This window comes from Primulina tabacum, chromosome 7, assembly GCF_025594145.1.
Source record: "Primulina tabacum isolate GXHZ01 chromosome 7, ASM2559414v2, whole genome shotgun sequence".
NCBI lineage: Eukaryota > Viridiplantae > Streptophyta > Magnoliopsida > Lamiales > Gesneriaceae > Primulina > Primulina tabacum.
In genome coordinates, this window is record NC_134556.1 from 31,841,324 (window position 1) to 31,857,149 (window position 15,826).

At 36.5% G+C, this 15,826-nt stretch overlaps 1 protein-coding gene across 2 annotated transcripts; it reads right to left on the bottom strand.

Annotated features, from left to right (window-relative positions):
• On the bottom strand, positions 1 to 10,435 carry LOC142551274 (SAC3 family protein B). 2 transcript variants are annotated; one of them, XM_075660420.1, is made up of 16 exons: positions 10,110 to 10,435; positions 9,767 to 9,988; positions 8,517 to 8,756; positions 7,658 to 7,774; positions 6,492 to 6,710; positions 6,055 to 6,231; positions 5,731 to 5,963; positions 5,203 to 5,303; positions 4,796 to 5,011; positions 4,102 to 4,329; positions 3,932 to 4,023; positions 3,733 to 3,826; positions 3,309 to 3,401; positions 2,437 to 3,218; positions 2,243 to 2,357; positions 1 to 1,805 (listed from the first exon to the last, which is right to left on the bottom strand). In XM_075660420.1, the coding sequence occupies exons 1-16, from the start codon at positions 10,229 to 10,231 to the stop codon at positions 24 to 26; spliced, it is 4,833 nt and encodes a 1,610-aa protein (XP_075516535.1). In that variant the 5' UTR covers positions 10,232 to 10,435; the 3' UTR covers positions 1 to 23. The 2 variants fall into 2 exon arrangements, with proteins under 2 accessions (XP_075516535.1, XP_075516534.1); XM_075660419.1 differs by having other exon boundaries at positions 6,492 to 6,734.
• Between the last annotated feature and the right edge of the window lie 5,391 nt (positions 10,436 to 15,826).

Genomic DNA, 15,826 nt, shown 5'->3' on the forward strand with positions numbered 1-15,826 from the left:
GAAAAAATTCGATACGTGATTCACTATATATCAAAATAGATGGACAATTTTTTGTCTATCTGGTTCTGTAAAATATTACACTTCTGCAACAACTCACTCAATCTGTCGGCTTCTCTAGTAGGTTTACTGCTTAATATCAGTTGGTCTCCACTGTTTGCTACAGTACTTGAGTGATCATAACATGTAACCATTTGCTCATTATTTTCACTTCTCTTTTCAGTCTCCATCAACACATCATTCTCACCAAAAGTCGGATTGTCGTGATCACGGTATGCGGCAGGTGACATAGGCTTAAAAGCTTCGTATACAGTGTGAACCGGCACAAGCGTTTCACGGCCAACTTCAACCAATTCGTCAAACGATGGATAGTCAATGTAAGATGGTAACAATTCATGAACTACTGATTCTGAAAAATCTGGGATCTCGGAAGTTGGAACAGAGATGTCTCGCTGCACCAAGACATATGTTGATAACACTTCATCAGTGGTTATATTCATCAACCGCCAGTTGAATATCCTTCGAAAAATCTTAACCCAACTAGGGACAATGTAATATGATGAGTGGTGGAGCTCGAGCCGAGTACACTTTTGAAGTAGTGCACTTGCTTCTTTTCTTGCCAAGCCTGACCCAATCGTCTGACTAGTTTCTGTCAAATATGTCCTCAAGCAACTTTCAAGTTGCATTTTTTGGTTCTCGATATCGTCAATGTTGAAACCCCGTGATAACCAAGCAATGTCATCCTCCCAAGCCGGAAGTTTGGAATGGTTTAATGCATGTCTGAATGTTTCAGTTCTCGCATATGTATTCCAGCCTCTGCTCGGTAAGTACCACATCACAGCTCGGTATTCCTCGCTGGACTCGTCGAGGAGGTCGATTTCAGGACAAGGCCAGCATATAGGATTTGCATGAGCTGCCGTAGCTATGTTTTCCGTGGATCGATCCAAAGCTTCATTGAAGGCCAAAATACATTGGTTGGGACCAATTTTATAAGTATCCATCCCATCAAGAACCTCCAGAGTAGAATTTAAGTGAGAAATAACCAACTCACGCAACTTTATGCTGCGAATATGTATCTGTTGGGGTGATTCGCCTGCCAGCCATTCCAGTCCTCCTCTTAGGCGTTCATCACTAAAAAATCCATCGTACTGTTCTGTCTGCTGGTCTTTGAGAAATGAAAAGGAAAACACGCTGACCCTAGATTTGTCAATATCATGGAGCCCTAAATCTTTGGCTACAGTAGAAAGATCTGATTCATCCTTTTCTGTAACACTCAAGATCAGAAGAGGCAAACGAGAACCCGAAGGGAGAGACAGTATCAAGTCATGAAGACGATTCTTCTGGAGTTCTAGTGGAATGTTTTCTGACAAAAGGAATAGAACAGCGCTTGCACCCATTCTTGAATTGTCCAGATCCTCAAATACGGCACTCTTTACAACAGACAAACAGCAGATTTGCTCAGCACTAGATTGCCAAGAAATCCAAGTTTTCCAAATTGCAAGGCCAGGAGATGAAACAACCAAATCACCATCTTCGTTATTGCTAGCATCCATAAACTTAGAACGCAACCATGAACCTGCCGCTGAGGGGACAGCTTCGTTTTTTTGCCCTACGTCGTCTCTATAAGGAGTCTCTTCCAAAGAACATAATAACAGCTTCCAGCAAAGGCACTTAGCATGTGGATTTTTTTCAGCAAGTTTAGCAGCCACCACATCTGAAGGATTTAGCACGGACCATGATCTTCCTTGGATTTTACGTCTCATATTCATTATGAGATCAATATCGAGTACACCATGAGCATCTGATTGCTTTAGGAGAGAGGGTAAAATAAAAGTCATCGTTACATTGGCCAGAAAAAACCAAAAAAAAAAAAAGGTATGGGAATTGACGTGTTCATTGTCTATAGTTGAAAAATACAGTTGCATAAACATATCAATCGTGTGATTGATGTACCTAAAGTTGAAAGCAAACTAGTGAAGTGCATATCAGCAAAAACCATGCATTATAGTATCTACTTTCCAACAAATACATCCGCTAGCATGTACCAAGGTCCTGATGAATCGGGAAAGTTGTATCCTGATAAAACACTTGACAGCCTACTGATTGCCAAAGCATGCAAAGTACATATAGACACAGAACGATGTTGCAGGCACTTAACAGCCATCACATGCATTATAGCGGGAAATAAGCAGAGTGCATTATGCGATGTATGAAGCATGAAAAACAGCTTCAGAAGAATATTTACCGCTTCATATTGCCAAATTGGTGGGCCCTGCGAAAGGGAATTCAATGCAGCACATGCTTCTGCCCTTTTGTGGTCGCGCAATTCTTTTTTCTTTGTTGTACGACGCCTCCACATCCTGACCAATAATAAATGAGCACAGTTCGGAGGAAAAAAAAATCATATGAACAAAGTAAAAAATCAACATAAGTAACAACCTCAACACTAGCTTAAGCTTAGCCTCAGCAACTTCTTCATCGCAATAACTTGTTTCCGCATCATTAGCTGTATCTTCATCCACGATGCCTGTCTGATCTTCCGCTTCCAAGTATTCGGTAAACAATGGCTCAGGTATTGAAGTATCTACAAGAGAATCAATAGGCAGCAAGGCCGGACTCTTTTCTTCATTTCTTTCTCGTGTGATTGGGGGTGGTGTCAATTCTAAATCACGCTTAATTGTTCTGCCAAACGAGTTTCTAAAACGGAAGTCATAGTTAGGTTTTTGTTCGTTTCCAAACCTAATACCATCATTTTCAGAGGAACTATGGCTGAAATCCAAGGACATCGGACTAGCTGGGACCACCTGACTCTTAAAAAAAGTCCTTTGTTCATCCTGAGACATTAGATCACTGAATGTTCTATGCGTGTGATTTTGCATGTCACCTTTAGGTGATAAGTTGGTAACAGAATCATTCATTTCCTGATCAATGGGCTGGGCCATACTACCAGGCACAACGAGTTGCAAAGGTTTAGATTTTTGTTCAGGATCCCTTTTCTGTGGTGACTCTCTTAACTCGCCAATATCATAAGATTCGGCAAATGAAGGGAATGAGACATCATTGACAATCATCTTTGATCTTTTCCTACCAACAAGTTTAGAACACTTGACAGGGTAGTCAATATCACCATTAATAAGTGTATGTTCCTTCACCATGTATGGTTCTTCAAAGACCTTCACCGAGAAGCCATAGTATTCCAGTAGCTCTTCTATGTTCTCTTCCTGATTTAAACAAAAACAGCAGAAAAAATCTGAATAAACTTCAAGATGTTTGAAGCAGTATCAAGTTACACAACCAACTAGAGAAATTACCTCCATTGCAAGCCATTTAGCAACTTGAGTCAGGGGAATTCCTTGGTTAATCTGCAGACCACTGTGCAGTGACGCAAAGGCATGAGCACGCAACTGGTCGAAACAGCATCGAGGTGAGACATCAACAAAGAATCATCTAAATATTTAGAATCAATTTGTAATGATTGCAAAAAAAGATTTCAACACTAATATGACAATTGGCATGTTTTAAAATCAGGCAGAAGAAACAGGCTGTACTGATTAATTTGAAACAGGGAAGCACAGTTGAGCAGTAATAGATTACTAGATATTCCCTTCATTCTGACAAACCCCAAGAGATGTGAACTATCCAAACTTAAATGGAATAAGATCCAAAAAGGACATAAAAATTCAGAGTCTGATTTAATAGGGAGCGATGAATATATACAGCAAAGCGCATCCGCACCTTACAGAAATGAGCATGCATTAGACACGCTTGAAGATAGCTAGCTCTGTGGGCAAGCCTAAAGAAGGCAATAAAATTGCCTGTTCTGCAGGCTCTGTAGCAAAAGTAACACAGTTATTAGCAGATAACTGGATTAGTAATTTGATGAGAAACCACAAAAAACGAAGAAATAAAAATTTAATGTTAGGGCTGACCAAACCTGGCAACATCACGTGCAAATAAAACTTCTGGGGTTTGTCGCATTTCTGGTGTCATCTTCACGAGATCAAGTGACAGCTCTGCAGGTTCAACCTGGCATGATTTTCTTATTTCACAGACATCACTAAATCAAGAGTGGTAGAGAACCATTTTCCATCTTAGACGACTTACTTTGTACCCAGGATGCTTGTCAAGTTTGAGGAGTGCATAATAACCTCGGAATTCTCTTTCTGATGGTACATGTATTCCTTTCTTTCTGTGATCATCGTAAAACTGGAATAGTTCAACGGAAGTTTTGTTCATCTGCTCAATATTAAGGTGTGCATCAAATCCCTCAGAAAATCCCTCCCCTTTGGTGTACTCACATAGCTCGTGCATGGCTAATATATGAAGTCTTATCTGCAAAAATAAATGTAAAAGTTTCAACATCTAATAATGTTATTGTTAGCATAAAGAGTAAAAAGTGAATATGGAAGAAAGGAATCAATTCTTATTTTTTGTGAAGTGGTTTTTGATAAATGGTTAACACAAAGGTAATCATTCAAGACAAGAAATTAGAACATCAGAAAAAATCATGTTTGTGGTTCTAGTTTCTGAAGTTCTACAAGTAGCAATTAACACTATTTCTGGTTTCAGAATCCTGATTCTGATATCAATTTCAGCTATCCTGAGAAAGAAAAATGCAACATAAGAAGCAATACATAATAATTACTAGCAACATCCGGTTTCTCATTCATTAAAAAATTACTATATTTAATCATCCATTTGCAATATACACCAGTCATCGACACTTTTGGAGTTGCAACTACTACCATAACGAATGCATGCAAAATTCTTTTTGACTAAACAAAAAGAAGAAACAGACCATTTGCTCCAGCATCCTGACGGCCTGCAGATCAAAAATATGTTGCATCCTCAGATCCATACGGATGGCACGCATTCTATCCCAAAGGAAGTTATATAAGCCAAGAAAACTATTATCATAAGGTTGATCCAGTAAGTTCAGAAGATAATCCATTGTTTTTTGCAAGATTGGCATGGGACGTATCAACTCTGCTTCCCTCTCAGCTGTCCTTGTGTACTGAATAGTAAAAAGAAAATATCAGCACAATCATTGCTGCTAGCACATATTATCCAAGTAAGAGAACTTTATCTGCAGTATGCATAAATTCTTTATTTTAATCCACGGAAAAAAACTTTTTTCTATGTAGAAAAAAGTTTTTCTTCCCAATAGGTTGGTCACATTAATCAGGCTACGAGGCAAACACAAACCTTTTTAACAGCAATAAATTTGCTGGATAGATTCCTATCCCCATCCAAGCGTTCATAGTAATCCAGGTCCCCTTTTCTTTCACGCTCCGCTCTCTCGGACTCTGAGAAAAAATTCATAGGACAATTTAAACATAATTTAGTAAACTAGATGGAAAATTCATTCCAAAAGAGAAGTTGGGTTTGATTTTCATCATATCACATTCTTCCTCCATTTCAAGAATGAAAAGGGGCAGGGGTAAAGTGAGGGATGAAAAAGTGCATGGAGAAGCAAACAACAATATTTGAGTCCTCAGTCAAAAGGCATAAGTATTTTACCTCCAACTAGTACGATGATATCACTATTATACTTCTCACATCATGTTAAATCAAACCCAGGACAGGTACAGGACTACAGGCATATGGAAGAGAAACCCGTTGCTTAGTGCTTACACTAGAATAGGCAAAGATAATTCAACAAGCAAGTAGGAGCGACCTTAGCTTGCTAATTATTTCAACAAATAAATTACAATGGCGGTGCACATGTTGTACCTGGACACATATCTGGACACACTCCAGCTATGCTTCCAGACGATGCCCCTCCTTGATAATCAGAAATAACATCAATATCAACGAAATCTGCGGTTGCATCCATTTTTGAATCTTCACGAGGTCTTGGTTTCTCCAAAGCGTGTTTTTGGTTTCTAAAAGTTGTAGCATTTTGCTTTGGTTGGCTTAGTTCATCCTTAAATCGGGCTAAGCGCTTGGCTTTGGACTGTAGTTCTCTGCAAAAATACTCAGCTCAACAAAAATGAGGCATTCCACAATTTTGCTCAGTTGATGGTACAAAACAATGTCATAAAGGTAATATCCTACCGTTCAATCTCCTGTGCAGAATCTGAATTTTCTTGAATGAATTGATCAGATGACGATAAAAGAGGTAACTTGGCTCTTTTTCCAATTGGAAAATTCAGTGGCTTGCTTGCAGTAACTTCGAAACTGTTGGCTTTTCCAGATTTTGAAATCTCTTTGTGACTTTGAGAATCAGGCACTCTGGAAGAAAAGTCCATCTTCAATTTAATGCAGACAGGAAGAAAAAAAGAAAGGATATAACAATGACCAACAAAATTTAATTCATTGTAATTTAAGGGAGAGAAAAATTGCCATGAGTAGAATGATTTGAACTGTCTACAGCATTGAAAATCAGACCAACTTTGTTAACACGGACAGAACTCGTGCATGCCTTTAACATTATTGTCTAAGAAAAAAACACACACACAAAGCCTGTCAAAAAGTAGGAAAAAGTCATATACCTTCCATAACCATCCAAAGCAAAAACATGATTATCTGTGAAAGACTCAGACATAGACGGGAACGTCGGGGACCTAGTTCGTTTAGGAAGCAGAGCATCTGTATGCTTCACGTGAGATGTTTCTCGAGATGGATACAAGTCTCCAGTTGTTGAGAAAGGGGCCAAGCCATCTCGGGATGGAGGAGTGGTGTTATTGCTTGACGAATTAAACCGGTAAGCCCTGGAGGGGGAAGAGGAAAAAGGCCTGCATATGCACAGCATGGAACATAAAGATAGGGTATTCCTTATACTAAACAGCATATCTGTTAGCAAAGGTTTGACAAAAATGACACTCATTAGACCTTGTACGTCTCAGTGCATGTTCATTGGAATCCAACACTCACAACCACAAACATGTAATTAAACAGATCAAGAACTTCATTGAAAAACTTGATGCAAAGGCACATGTTATACTAAAGCTCCCCAAGAATCCTCCTTCTGACACTGTATATCCAGCATCAGACACCCAATCCAAAGTGAAGGCGTGGATCACTGGATCCTTCATAATCTTTGACAAATCAACGCGAGTAAATGTGCCCGATTTTGATGTATAAAAATTATGTCACATAATAATATTGATAAAAGAATGAAGTGTGTGTATCTGTGAAAAAAGGAGAGAGAGGAACGACAAATGCCAAACACAAAGCAATGGTAGTTGCAACAAAAGATACAAAGTAAAATGAAAATTCTTAAAGATGATCTAGAAAATAGCAAGCAAGGACAGGGAAAGACAGCATAATGAAAGTGCTGATCAAGCCTCCAGGCCATGTAGACCGATTAAAATATTACAGCTTTGACAGTATATTAACTCACTTAAGAGCAGACATATAATGAGATGAGGTAAAACGAAAAGTAACGAAATAATAAATGGTTTGAACCCTCAAAAATTCAAAGTTGATAGTGATGTAAATTATTGCAATAAAAAGGCAGAGAAACGTTCGGACAGACAATTCATACATACAATGACTGCAATTATAAGAAATTTTCTAGCAAAGAATATATTTCCAGAATTTAAGCTGCAACTAAAATCTAGGGGTACATTGAATCAGTGCATATTTTCAACAATACTGAAAATAAAGCTTGAAAATTATCTGGTTGAATAACAAATAAGATAGAATAGATACATACATCTTGGATCCAGTATAAGGCCGAGAATAATCGACTGCAGAGACGCTACCCTCAAAAGCCAGAGGTGGTGAAGGCGTTTCCTCAGGAGCATCAAGGTCACTATAGTCAATTGGAGATCTACAGGAAATTCAAAATAATACCATGAAATATGAGAAACTTAACTGCATATCAATTGCATTGAAGCGAAGATAAAAAAGTGGCTGATACTGGAAAAAAATTCAGAACCGTTTAATTCACACCCATAATAATACTCTAGTTTTCCAGTTTGTTAATAAACAAAAAAATTGTGGAACCAACAGACACTTCCAGAACCAACTACCAAGAAACACCGTTTTCGTAGTCCCTTGGTAATTGAAAACCAACAAATCGGAAAGTTTTGTCCATATTTAATGCTTCAGAAGAGTAAGATCCAGTCCAGAATTTGGATAAGAAGCACTTGGATTAAAAGAATGGTTTATCACGTATGGCATTTTCAAAACTCTCCTAAAAAGAAGCTGAACCAGAAGCCTATATGCCAAGTCTTTTTGCTTTTAGCTTATTGGTTTTTTAAGAGATTTTCCTATAAACCCAACCAAACACCATTTTTTTAACCAACGGAGTTTTTTATTTAAAAAAAAAAGAATACTTTTGATAACAAAGGCCATATGTCAAACTCATAAATTTCTTACATAGGCTACTTGATTCAACCAGTTTTTTAATTACATTTGTTCTGAATATACATTGATGAGAAATTCAATCAAAATAATAATAATATTAAAAAGTATGATCAACTTCTTTCAAAATAGAACTACAAAATGCCTCCAAAATAATTCATTTGTTTAATAAAGTTGTCAACAAAGCAAGAAAAATTCTTCTGAACCTTTTCTGACCAACTGAAGCTGAAGAGGTATACAGTGGGGAAGCTCCACGAATTGAGGGAAATGCAGGTAACCTTTGTTTTGGAAGCAGAACATCTGCATGATTGGTCTGAAACATTCGTCCAGACTGGTGAGGACCTCCATTTGTCCGGGTTGATAACATGTTTTGTTGATCTGGTGAATTGTTATCATTGCCTTCTGACTTTGGCATGTTAACCCACATTGGGGAAGAGAAAGAAGACCTACATAACAAATTCACAACATTAGTATGCAGATTTAGTTTACCTTAACCTCAATGAAACATCTGCAAAAAAAGGAGGGTCAAAACCTGAAATCATTTAGTAAGATGTCGCGCTGATCGCACTACAAAGGGTGTTCAACTGAACTGGTCAACAGATCCAAGTCCAATCAAAAGACAGTATTTATAAGGATTGGGAGAACAAAGGTCCTACAGCTCTAATTCAATAAAATGGGCTGCTGCCATGAAGATAGAGTCTAGAAAGTGGTGAGGCTTGACAGATGGGTCAAAAGACAAACAACAAGATCAATGTATTACAAAGGAAAAAAACAGTAATTAACTACTCCAAGAAGTGCCATTAATCTAGCATGTACCTTCACATTATCACAAACATATGCCCCTGGGACCATGCAAACAGGAGAAAACAGGATGGGAGAATGAGGAACCCAATAAAAGATCAATAAAGTTCAACAGAGTAGAAACTTATGGCTGATGTTGGCTATGAGAAAGCTGGCCACCAACATATAGATTGCTCAGAAAAGCTAGGGAAGAAGATTGTGCTTGATAAGGAAAGCATATCCCTTGTTGCGAGAAGATAAATCAAAAAGACCAGAGAAGGAAGGAAAAAGCATGATTAGAATAAATGACCGACAATTAAAGATAAATAGAATTGGAGTAGCATCCAAAATACAAAATACAAATTTAAATTAAAAGCTAGGTCCATGCAAATTGTGCATCAAGAGAACTATTAAACTGAACTATCAAAGTAATTATTTATAGCTACAACTATTGTTACGATTCAAGAAACCCACCTTCAAACCAATGGAAATCCGTATTCCAAATTGATATGGTCATAATCTTAACTTTCAGCCATAAGCTTAATTATAGGCTATAAACTAAATAAAAATGTGTAGACATAATTATTTGACAGCATCACTGAGGAGAATGCAAGACACATAGCACAGAAACAGTAAAGAATGACTCGGAAGAGGATTGGCCAATAATGGAGCATACCCTCCCATGAACATTCGGGAGTTCTTTGAAATTTCTTCATCCTGGGAGAGAGAAGAGGGTGATCTCGTCCGTTTAGGATCCTGAGCAGCTTTTTTTGGCGAAATAGTTCTTGGATTCCCTGGCGCAGCTCGTGGAACAATCTCGGGTGGCCTTTGATAAGACTGGAAGTCATCATTTCTACCTGTAGATGCTTTTGGATCAACCCACCTCAAACGAGACTCACTGGATCCAAAAGAAAACTCAATCATCAGCAACAACCAAAGACAATTCATTTCATTACGTTACACATACAATTTTAACGGAGTACAAAAAAACTGAGCATAGAGTTTGTGTCACCACATACTTCGGCAATACGGGAAGAGGATGAGATAGAGGAACGGAATGAGGAAGACGAAAACCAGGGATTTCAGGCTGTGGCGCCGTACCAGGGCCCGAGTTCTTCCCAAATCCTCCCGAAAACGCCATTTTTCTGTTTCCTGAGGATTTCAAACGCTTCCTCGTACATGAGCGAACTTTTATCTCATCTCCGTCTGCGTTTGCGAATCAAGAACAATGGAAGTACAATACCAACGCAATTCAAAATGAAAGTTCGACACCTTTTGGTGATTGGATACTGATTTAGGGTTCTTGGGGAGTGTTTTTTTCTTCCGAACAAGTGAGATCCATTTTTCTTTTTAAAATGATATTTTTATATCTAAAGAAATCACAACGGTTATCGGATTTTTTTTATAAATAATTTAAAAATAAAAATTTATATTTATAAAAATAAAAATTTATTTCAAAAATAATTGAATTTTTTTTCTATATAAATACTTTAATCCATGCTTATAAATCACGGATACTGATGATGAAGTGGAGCATCCGTTCATCGTAAACACGGATTCTTCACGTCACACATGAGCATCCGTGCTTAAGAAGCAGTGATGCTCCACCTCATATGTCAACTCACCATATATGTGCTTCGTAAGCACAGATACTCAATAATTTTGTTTTTTTGCACTCAGTAATTTTACAGACTCGATATGCAAGTACGTTATCTTTTGCAAATTTTTCAGAAATATTTCAATCTTTTGCAAATGTTTCACGTGATTTCTGAAATACTTCGATCAATCAATGAAAATTTTACAATTTATAGACGCATATTATAATCTATTTATATATTGTGAACTTCGATCATATTTCAATGAGTTGTAAATTTTCTCATGCATTCTGCATAAATTTTTCAATATTCTGAGAGATATCTTGTTCGAGCATTCTGCTTAAATTTTCTCTCAAATTTCCTCGGCAAAATGTCTAGTATCGATGTCCTCTTATATTTTGGTGATCATGTGGTTATTGATAATGGATCGGTTGAATATAGTATTCCATTTGTTATATCGATACGAGTATTACGATCTATTAATTTGTTGGAATTGGTTGAAATTGTGCATAAAATGTTAGGAATCGATCCAATGAATTTTACTCTGAAGTTGTCAACCAAATATTCATTCATGGAGAGATCATTTTGGCATGAAATTCAAGTCAATCTCGGTGATGATGATGCTTTAGAGTTTATTATGCAATGTGACAATATGCATATGTTGCATTTATACGTGGAAGTAAATTCAATTGAGCATCATGTTGGATTTGATCATCCTGAATCCTACGTTCCACATAGAATCGATTCAGGGTTCAATAACCAACCCGACACTTTTACATATGGTGGTTCCCAGGATCTAGAATCTTATGTTCCACAGATTACTGAAGGATCAGTAATATAAATTTCGATAACGTAAGTGGGTCTTGGGACCAATATATCATTGTCTCGTCGGAACAAAATGATGTTTCATATTGGCCGAATACAACACTAGATACGAGTGCTCGTTGTCCGGATCTGGGCACTAATGATGATATTTCTAGGAGTGATACTGAACCCGATATGTCATATAGCGAGTCTGAAGAAGAAGAAGTGAATGATGATGATGAAGTGAATACATTTTCAAATCCTGATGAGAGGACATCATCTCGACAACCACATAATGAGACGTTAAAGAGGCAAACCGTACCATTTCTTTTCTAAGACTTCTGAGATGCCATCATTTTTCAATAAATTTTATGGGGAAGAGCCTCCTGATTCTGTCGGTGTACCTTCTGGAATGCAAACAAGCTATTATAATCCGGAGAGAGGTGAATTATGCGTTAATATGTTATTTAAAGATAATAATGATCTTATTGCATATGTGAATGATTATTCCATTAAAGTTGTCAAGCGTGAGTACCGTGTTGTGGATAGCACACGCAGTTTGTGGAAATTACGTTGCAAAAATCATTCTTCTATGGCCATTTGTAGATTGGGACTACGCGTTTCTTTGAAGGCCAAAACTGGTTATTAGAAAATAACAAAATATGGCGGGCCTCACATATGTATATCTACCTCTGTTGGTATAGATCATCAGAACTTGAACAATGATATGGTGGCACATACGTTATTGGGAGTTGTTCGTTGTGATCATTCGTACGAGATTAAGTATATCATTGAAAATGTAAAAGATAAATATGGATATAAAATCTCGTATACGAAGGCATGGAGAAGTTTGAAACATGCTATGGAAATTGTTTATGGTACATGGGAGAGCTCCGTTCAACTATTTCCAAAATATATGTGTGCTTTGTCCAAATAAAATGCGGGAACAGCTGTGGAGTGGAAGCATCTCATATCCAACATTGAAATGATTAAGACATTGAACTATGTTTTTTGGGCATTCAGACCGTGTATTGATGGGTTTCGGCATTGTCGAAAAATAGTTAGTGTCGATGGTATACACTTATATACCAAATACAAGCACAAAATGTTGACGATGTCACTCTGGATGCGAACAATCAGGTTTTACCGCTAGCATTTGCTATTGTGGATGAAGAAACATCAGATTTTTGGAAATGATTCTTGAAGAATCTAGGACGACATGTCGTTTATGATGAAAATGGTGTGTGCCTAATTTCTGATAGGCATAAAGGAATTGTGCAACCAACTGAAGATCTACCCTATTTTCAACCTCCTTATGGTGTGCATCGTTTTTGTTTGAAACATGTGTGTTCAAATTTTAATATTAAATTCAAAGACGTGCATTTGAAATATTTATGCTGTGAGGCAGGCAAACAAAATCAAATTTGTAAGTTTGAAGCAACAATGGAGGCAATCAAGCAAAAAAACATTTTGGCGCACAGATATTTGCCCGGAATTGCGAAAGAAAAATGGAGTTTGGCTCGTGACGGTGGTTGGCGTCGTGGGGTGATGACAACCAATATGTCGGAGTGTTTAAATAGTGTGTTGAAGGGTGCTCGTAAAATTTCTATATCTGCGATAGTACACTTGATACTTCTGAGGTGCGTACAATATTTCATTGAATGTGTGACAAGAGGTGGTCGTATGGTTCAGGAAAATCAGCCGTGGTCAGATTATGCATGTCGGAAGTATGAGAAATGGGCGAGAAACTCTAGTGAACATCGTGTTTTCAAATATGATATACATGATATTATCACAATAAATTTTAAATATTACCGTGCACAATATGGATAAACTGGAATAATAGCATCTAGATCAATGGGAGGTACAACTAATGTTAACCCATCTCGGTCGAGGTTAACACATTTAATCCTGCTACGTGCTCATATCTGCTTATAATAATAAAAACAGTTAAACAAAAGTAACAAAAAATTTGTGTTAAATAATCACATTACATTATTTATACCTGCATGATATATAAAGGTCCATCTATTGTAGTCTTCTCTATATGTGTTGCGTTACACAACTCATGATATAAAAATGTTAAAACTGCACTACCCCAACTATAAGACTTTACATTATCCATATCCCGTAGCTGTTGCAAAAACACGAGTCTAGCAGACCCTCCTTGATAGTCAGGGAACAATATTCCTCCAATAATCATTAACGCTATAGTTAAACAAAAATAACAAAAAAATTGTGTTAAATAATCGCATTACATTATTTATACATGCAGGATATATAAAGGTCCAGCCATTATAGTCTTCTCTACACGTTTTGTGTTACACAAATCACGATATAAAAATGCTAAAACTGAACTACCCCAACTATAAGACTTTACATTATCAATATCCCGTAGCAGTTGCAAAAACACGAGTCTAGCAGATCCTCCTTGATAGTCAGGGAACAATATTCCTCCAATAATCATTAACGCTAAACAACGGATATATTTTACAACATCTACTTTTGAATTATTATCATTAACAAGATTAGACATGCAATGGTCGTGTAGTACAGTCATAGACAAATGACCACCTTTCAAATGGTTTGATGATGACATAAATCCCGAAAAATCCAACATATGTGTTGTCATTTCTCAAATGTATGTGACACATATATTCCAGTGACTGTTTCACAATCAATTGTTAGACCCCAAATGATTGAAACATCTTGTAACGTGATAGTTGTTTCACCATATGTAAAATGAAACGTGTGTGTCTCGCGTCGCCAATGTTCAACAAGAGCAGTAATCAAATGATTATCAAAAACTTGTGAGCCACATTCTAAAACTTCATAAAACCCCATATGATTTAAGTATGCAAGTACATGATCGTGCATGTAATTATCAGTGTATAACTTCCAAATCAAATTATCTGACCTCTTCACTTTGACAATATCTTCAACGGTTACGAAAGAAATTGTAGATGACATATGTGTCGCTTGTAAATGAAACACTGAGATATTCTGGACCTCGATTATCTATCATTCTGAAATAAGTTGTCGATCTTCTAAACTTCATTATAAGGTAAGAAACGAACTCAAGACAGTTGACGGTTGTCGCACGGATGCTCGTCCACGTGGAGCATCCGTGCTTACGAAGCATGGATAATGTTCACGTGGACTGGTATCCGTGCTTCTTAAGCACGGATTGAAGTATTTGTGCAAACTTTTTTTAAAATTATTTTTGAAATAAATTTTTATTTTTAAATTATTTATAAATATCCCCTTATGTATCTGAATTATTAAAAAAAAAATTTAAAAATATATCTCACGGATCAAATTTAGTTTAAACGAAACTCTTAGCTAATACAAAAAAATATTAATTTTTATGTCAAAATTATCACTCTTAATTTCAATATAGATCAAGTCGAATCTTCTTTTATAAATATATATAAATATTATTATTTTTAAATATATTATAAATTAGCCAAGTGACACTAAATAAATATCCATTCACAAATATTATTTATAAATTTTAACTTGAAGTCTAGAAATTGTGAGAAACAACATAAATCAAATTATGAATTTTAAAATTAATATACGTTTTTCAAAATTAAGGAGTCCTAATTGTAGGACCAAAATTTTTAATTGGATGATGTCTTTTTTTCGAAAAAGTTAAATCTCATTACAGAGGCATTTGGATACATACACCCCTAACAAATTATATTATTGCAAGGCCCTTGTAATTATGCAACTCAATTTTTTGTTTAAAAAAGATTATTTTTTAGGTTGTGTTTCGTATCAGTGAAAATGTGAGATTGTATGTTGGTTTTTGAGATCAACCATTGTTTGGCAAGTTTTTAAACAAAAAACGACTGAATTATCCACATTAATGATTGGATGGTACTAAAGTTGGGAAAACAAACTCATGTCCCTTGGTTTGGTTTATTTAAGTACAATTTATACAATTTTTGACAATACCATTAAAATAATTTATTTCTTTATTGTTACGGGTAGACAACAATGCATGTGCCATGAGACACAAGAGATGGACCTATTACCACGACTGGTATGCAATATTTGGAAATGGTTGGGAAACAGACAAAAAAACCGAAAACTTTTTATGATTCAGTTGGGGATGTCCTTAAAATGACAGTTGAAGTACATAACAACATAAGTATGAGCTTTGAAGATCTATTTCCTGCTGAAGAGTTAGTTTGTTGAGTCAATGTCTGTATTTGTCGCACCATCCATCAAACCAACAACAATCGCAAAATCGAAAGGTAAGAAACAAAAGCATGTGGATGAAAGTGATGATGCGATAGTGACAGCCATATACAATTTCTCTGATATAACCA

What these genes read in the sequence shown, in the direction of transcription:
- LOC142551274 (XM_075660419.1), bottom strand. Translation starts at nt 10,231, where the DNA reads ATGGCGTTTTCGGGAGGATTTGGGAAGAACTCGGGCCCTGGTACGGCG. An exon ending in CCTCTTCCCGTATTGCCGAA is followed by an intron (nt 9,989 to 10,109) that starts GTATGTGGTGAC and finishes TTTTGGATCCAG; the next exon opens with TGAGTCTCGTTTGAGGTGGG. An exon ending in TTTGCACGTGATGTTGCCAG is followed by an intron (nt 3,827 to 3,931) that starts GTTTGGTCAGCC and finishes CTTTTGCTACAG; the next exon opens with AGCCTGCAGAACAGGCAATT.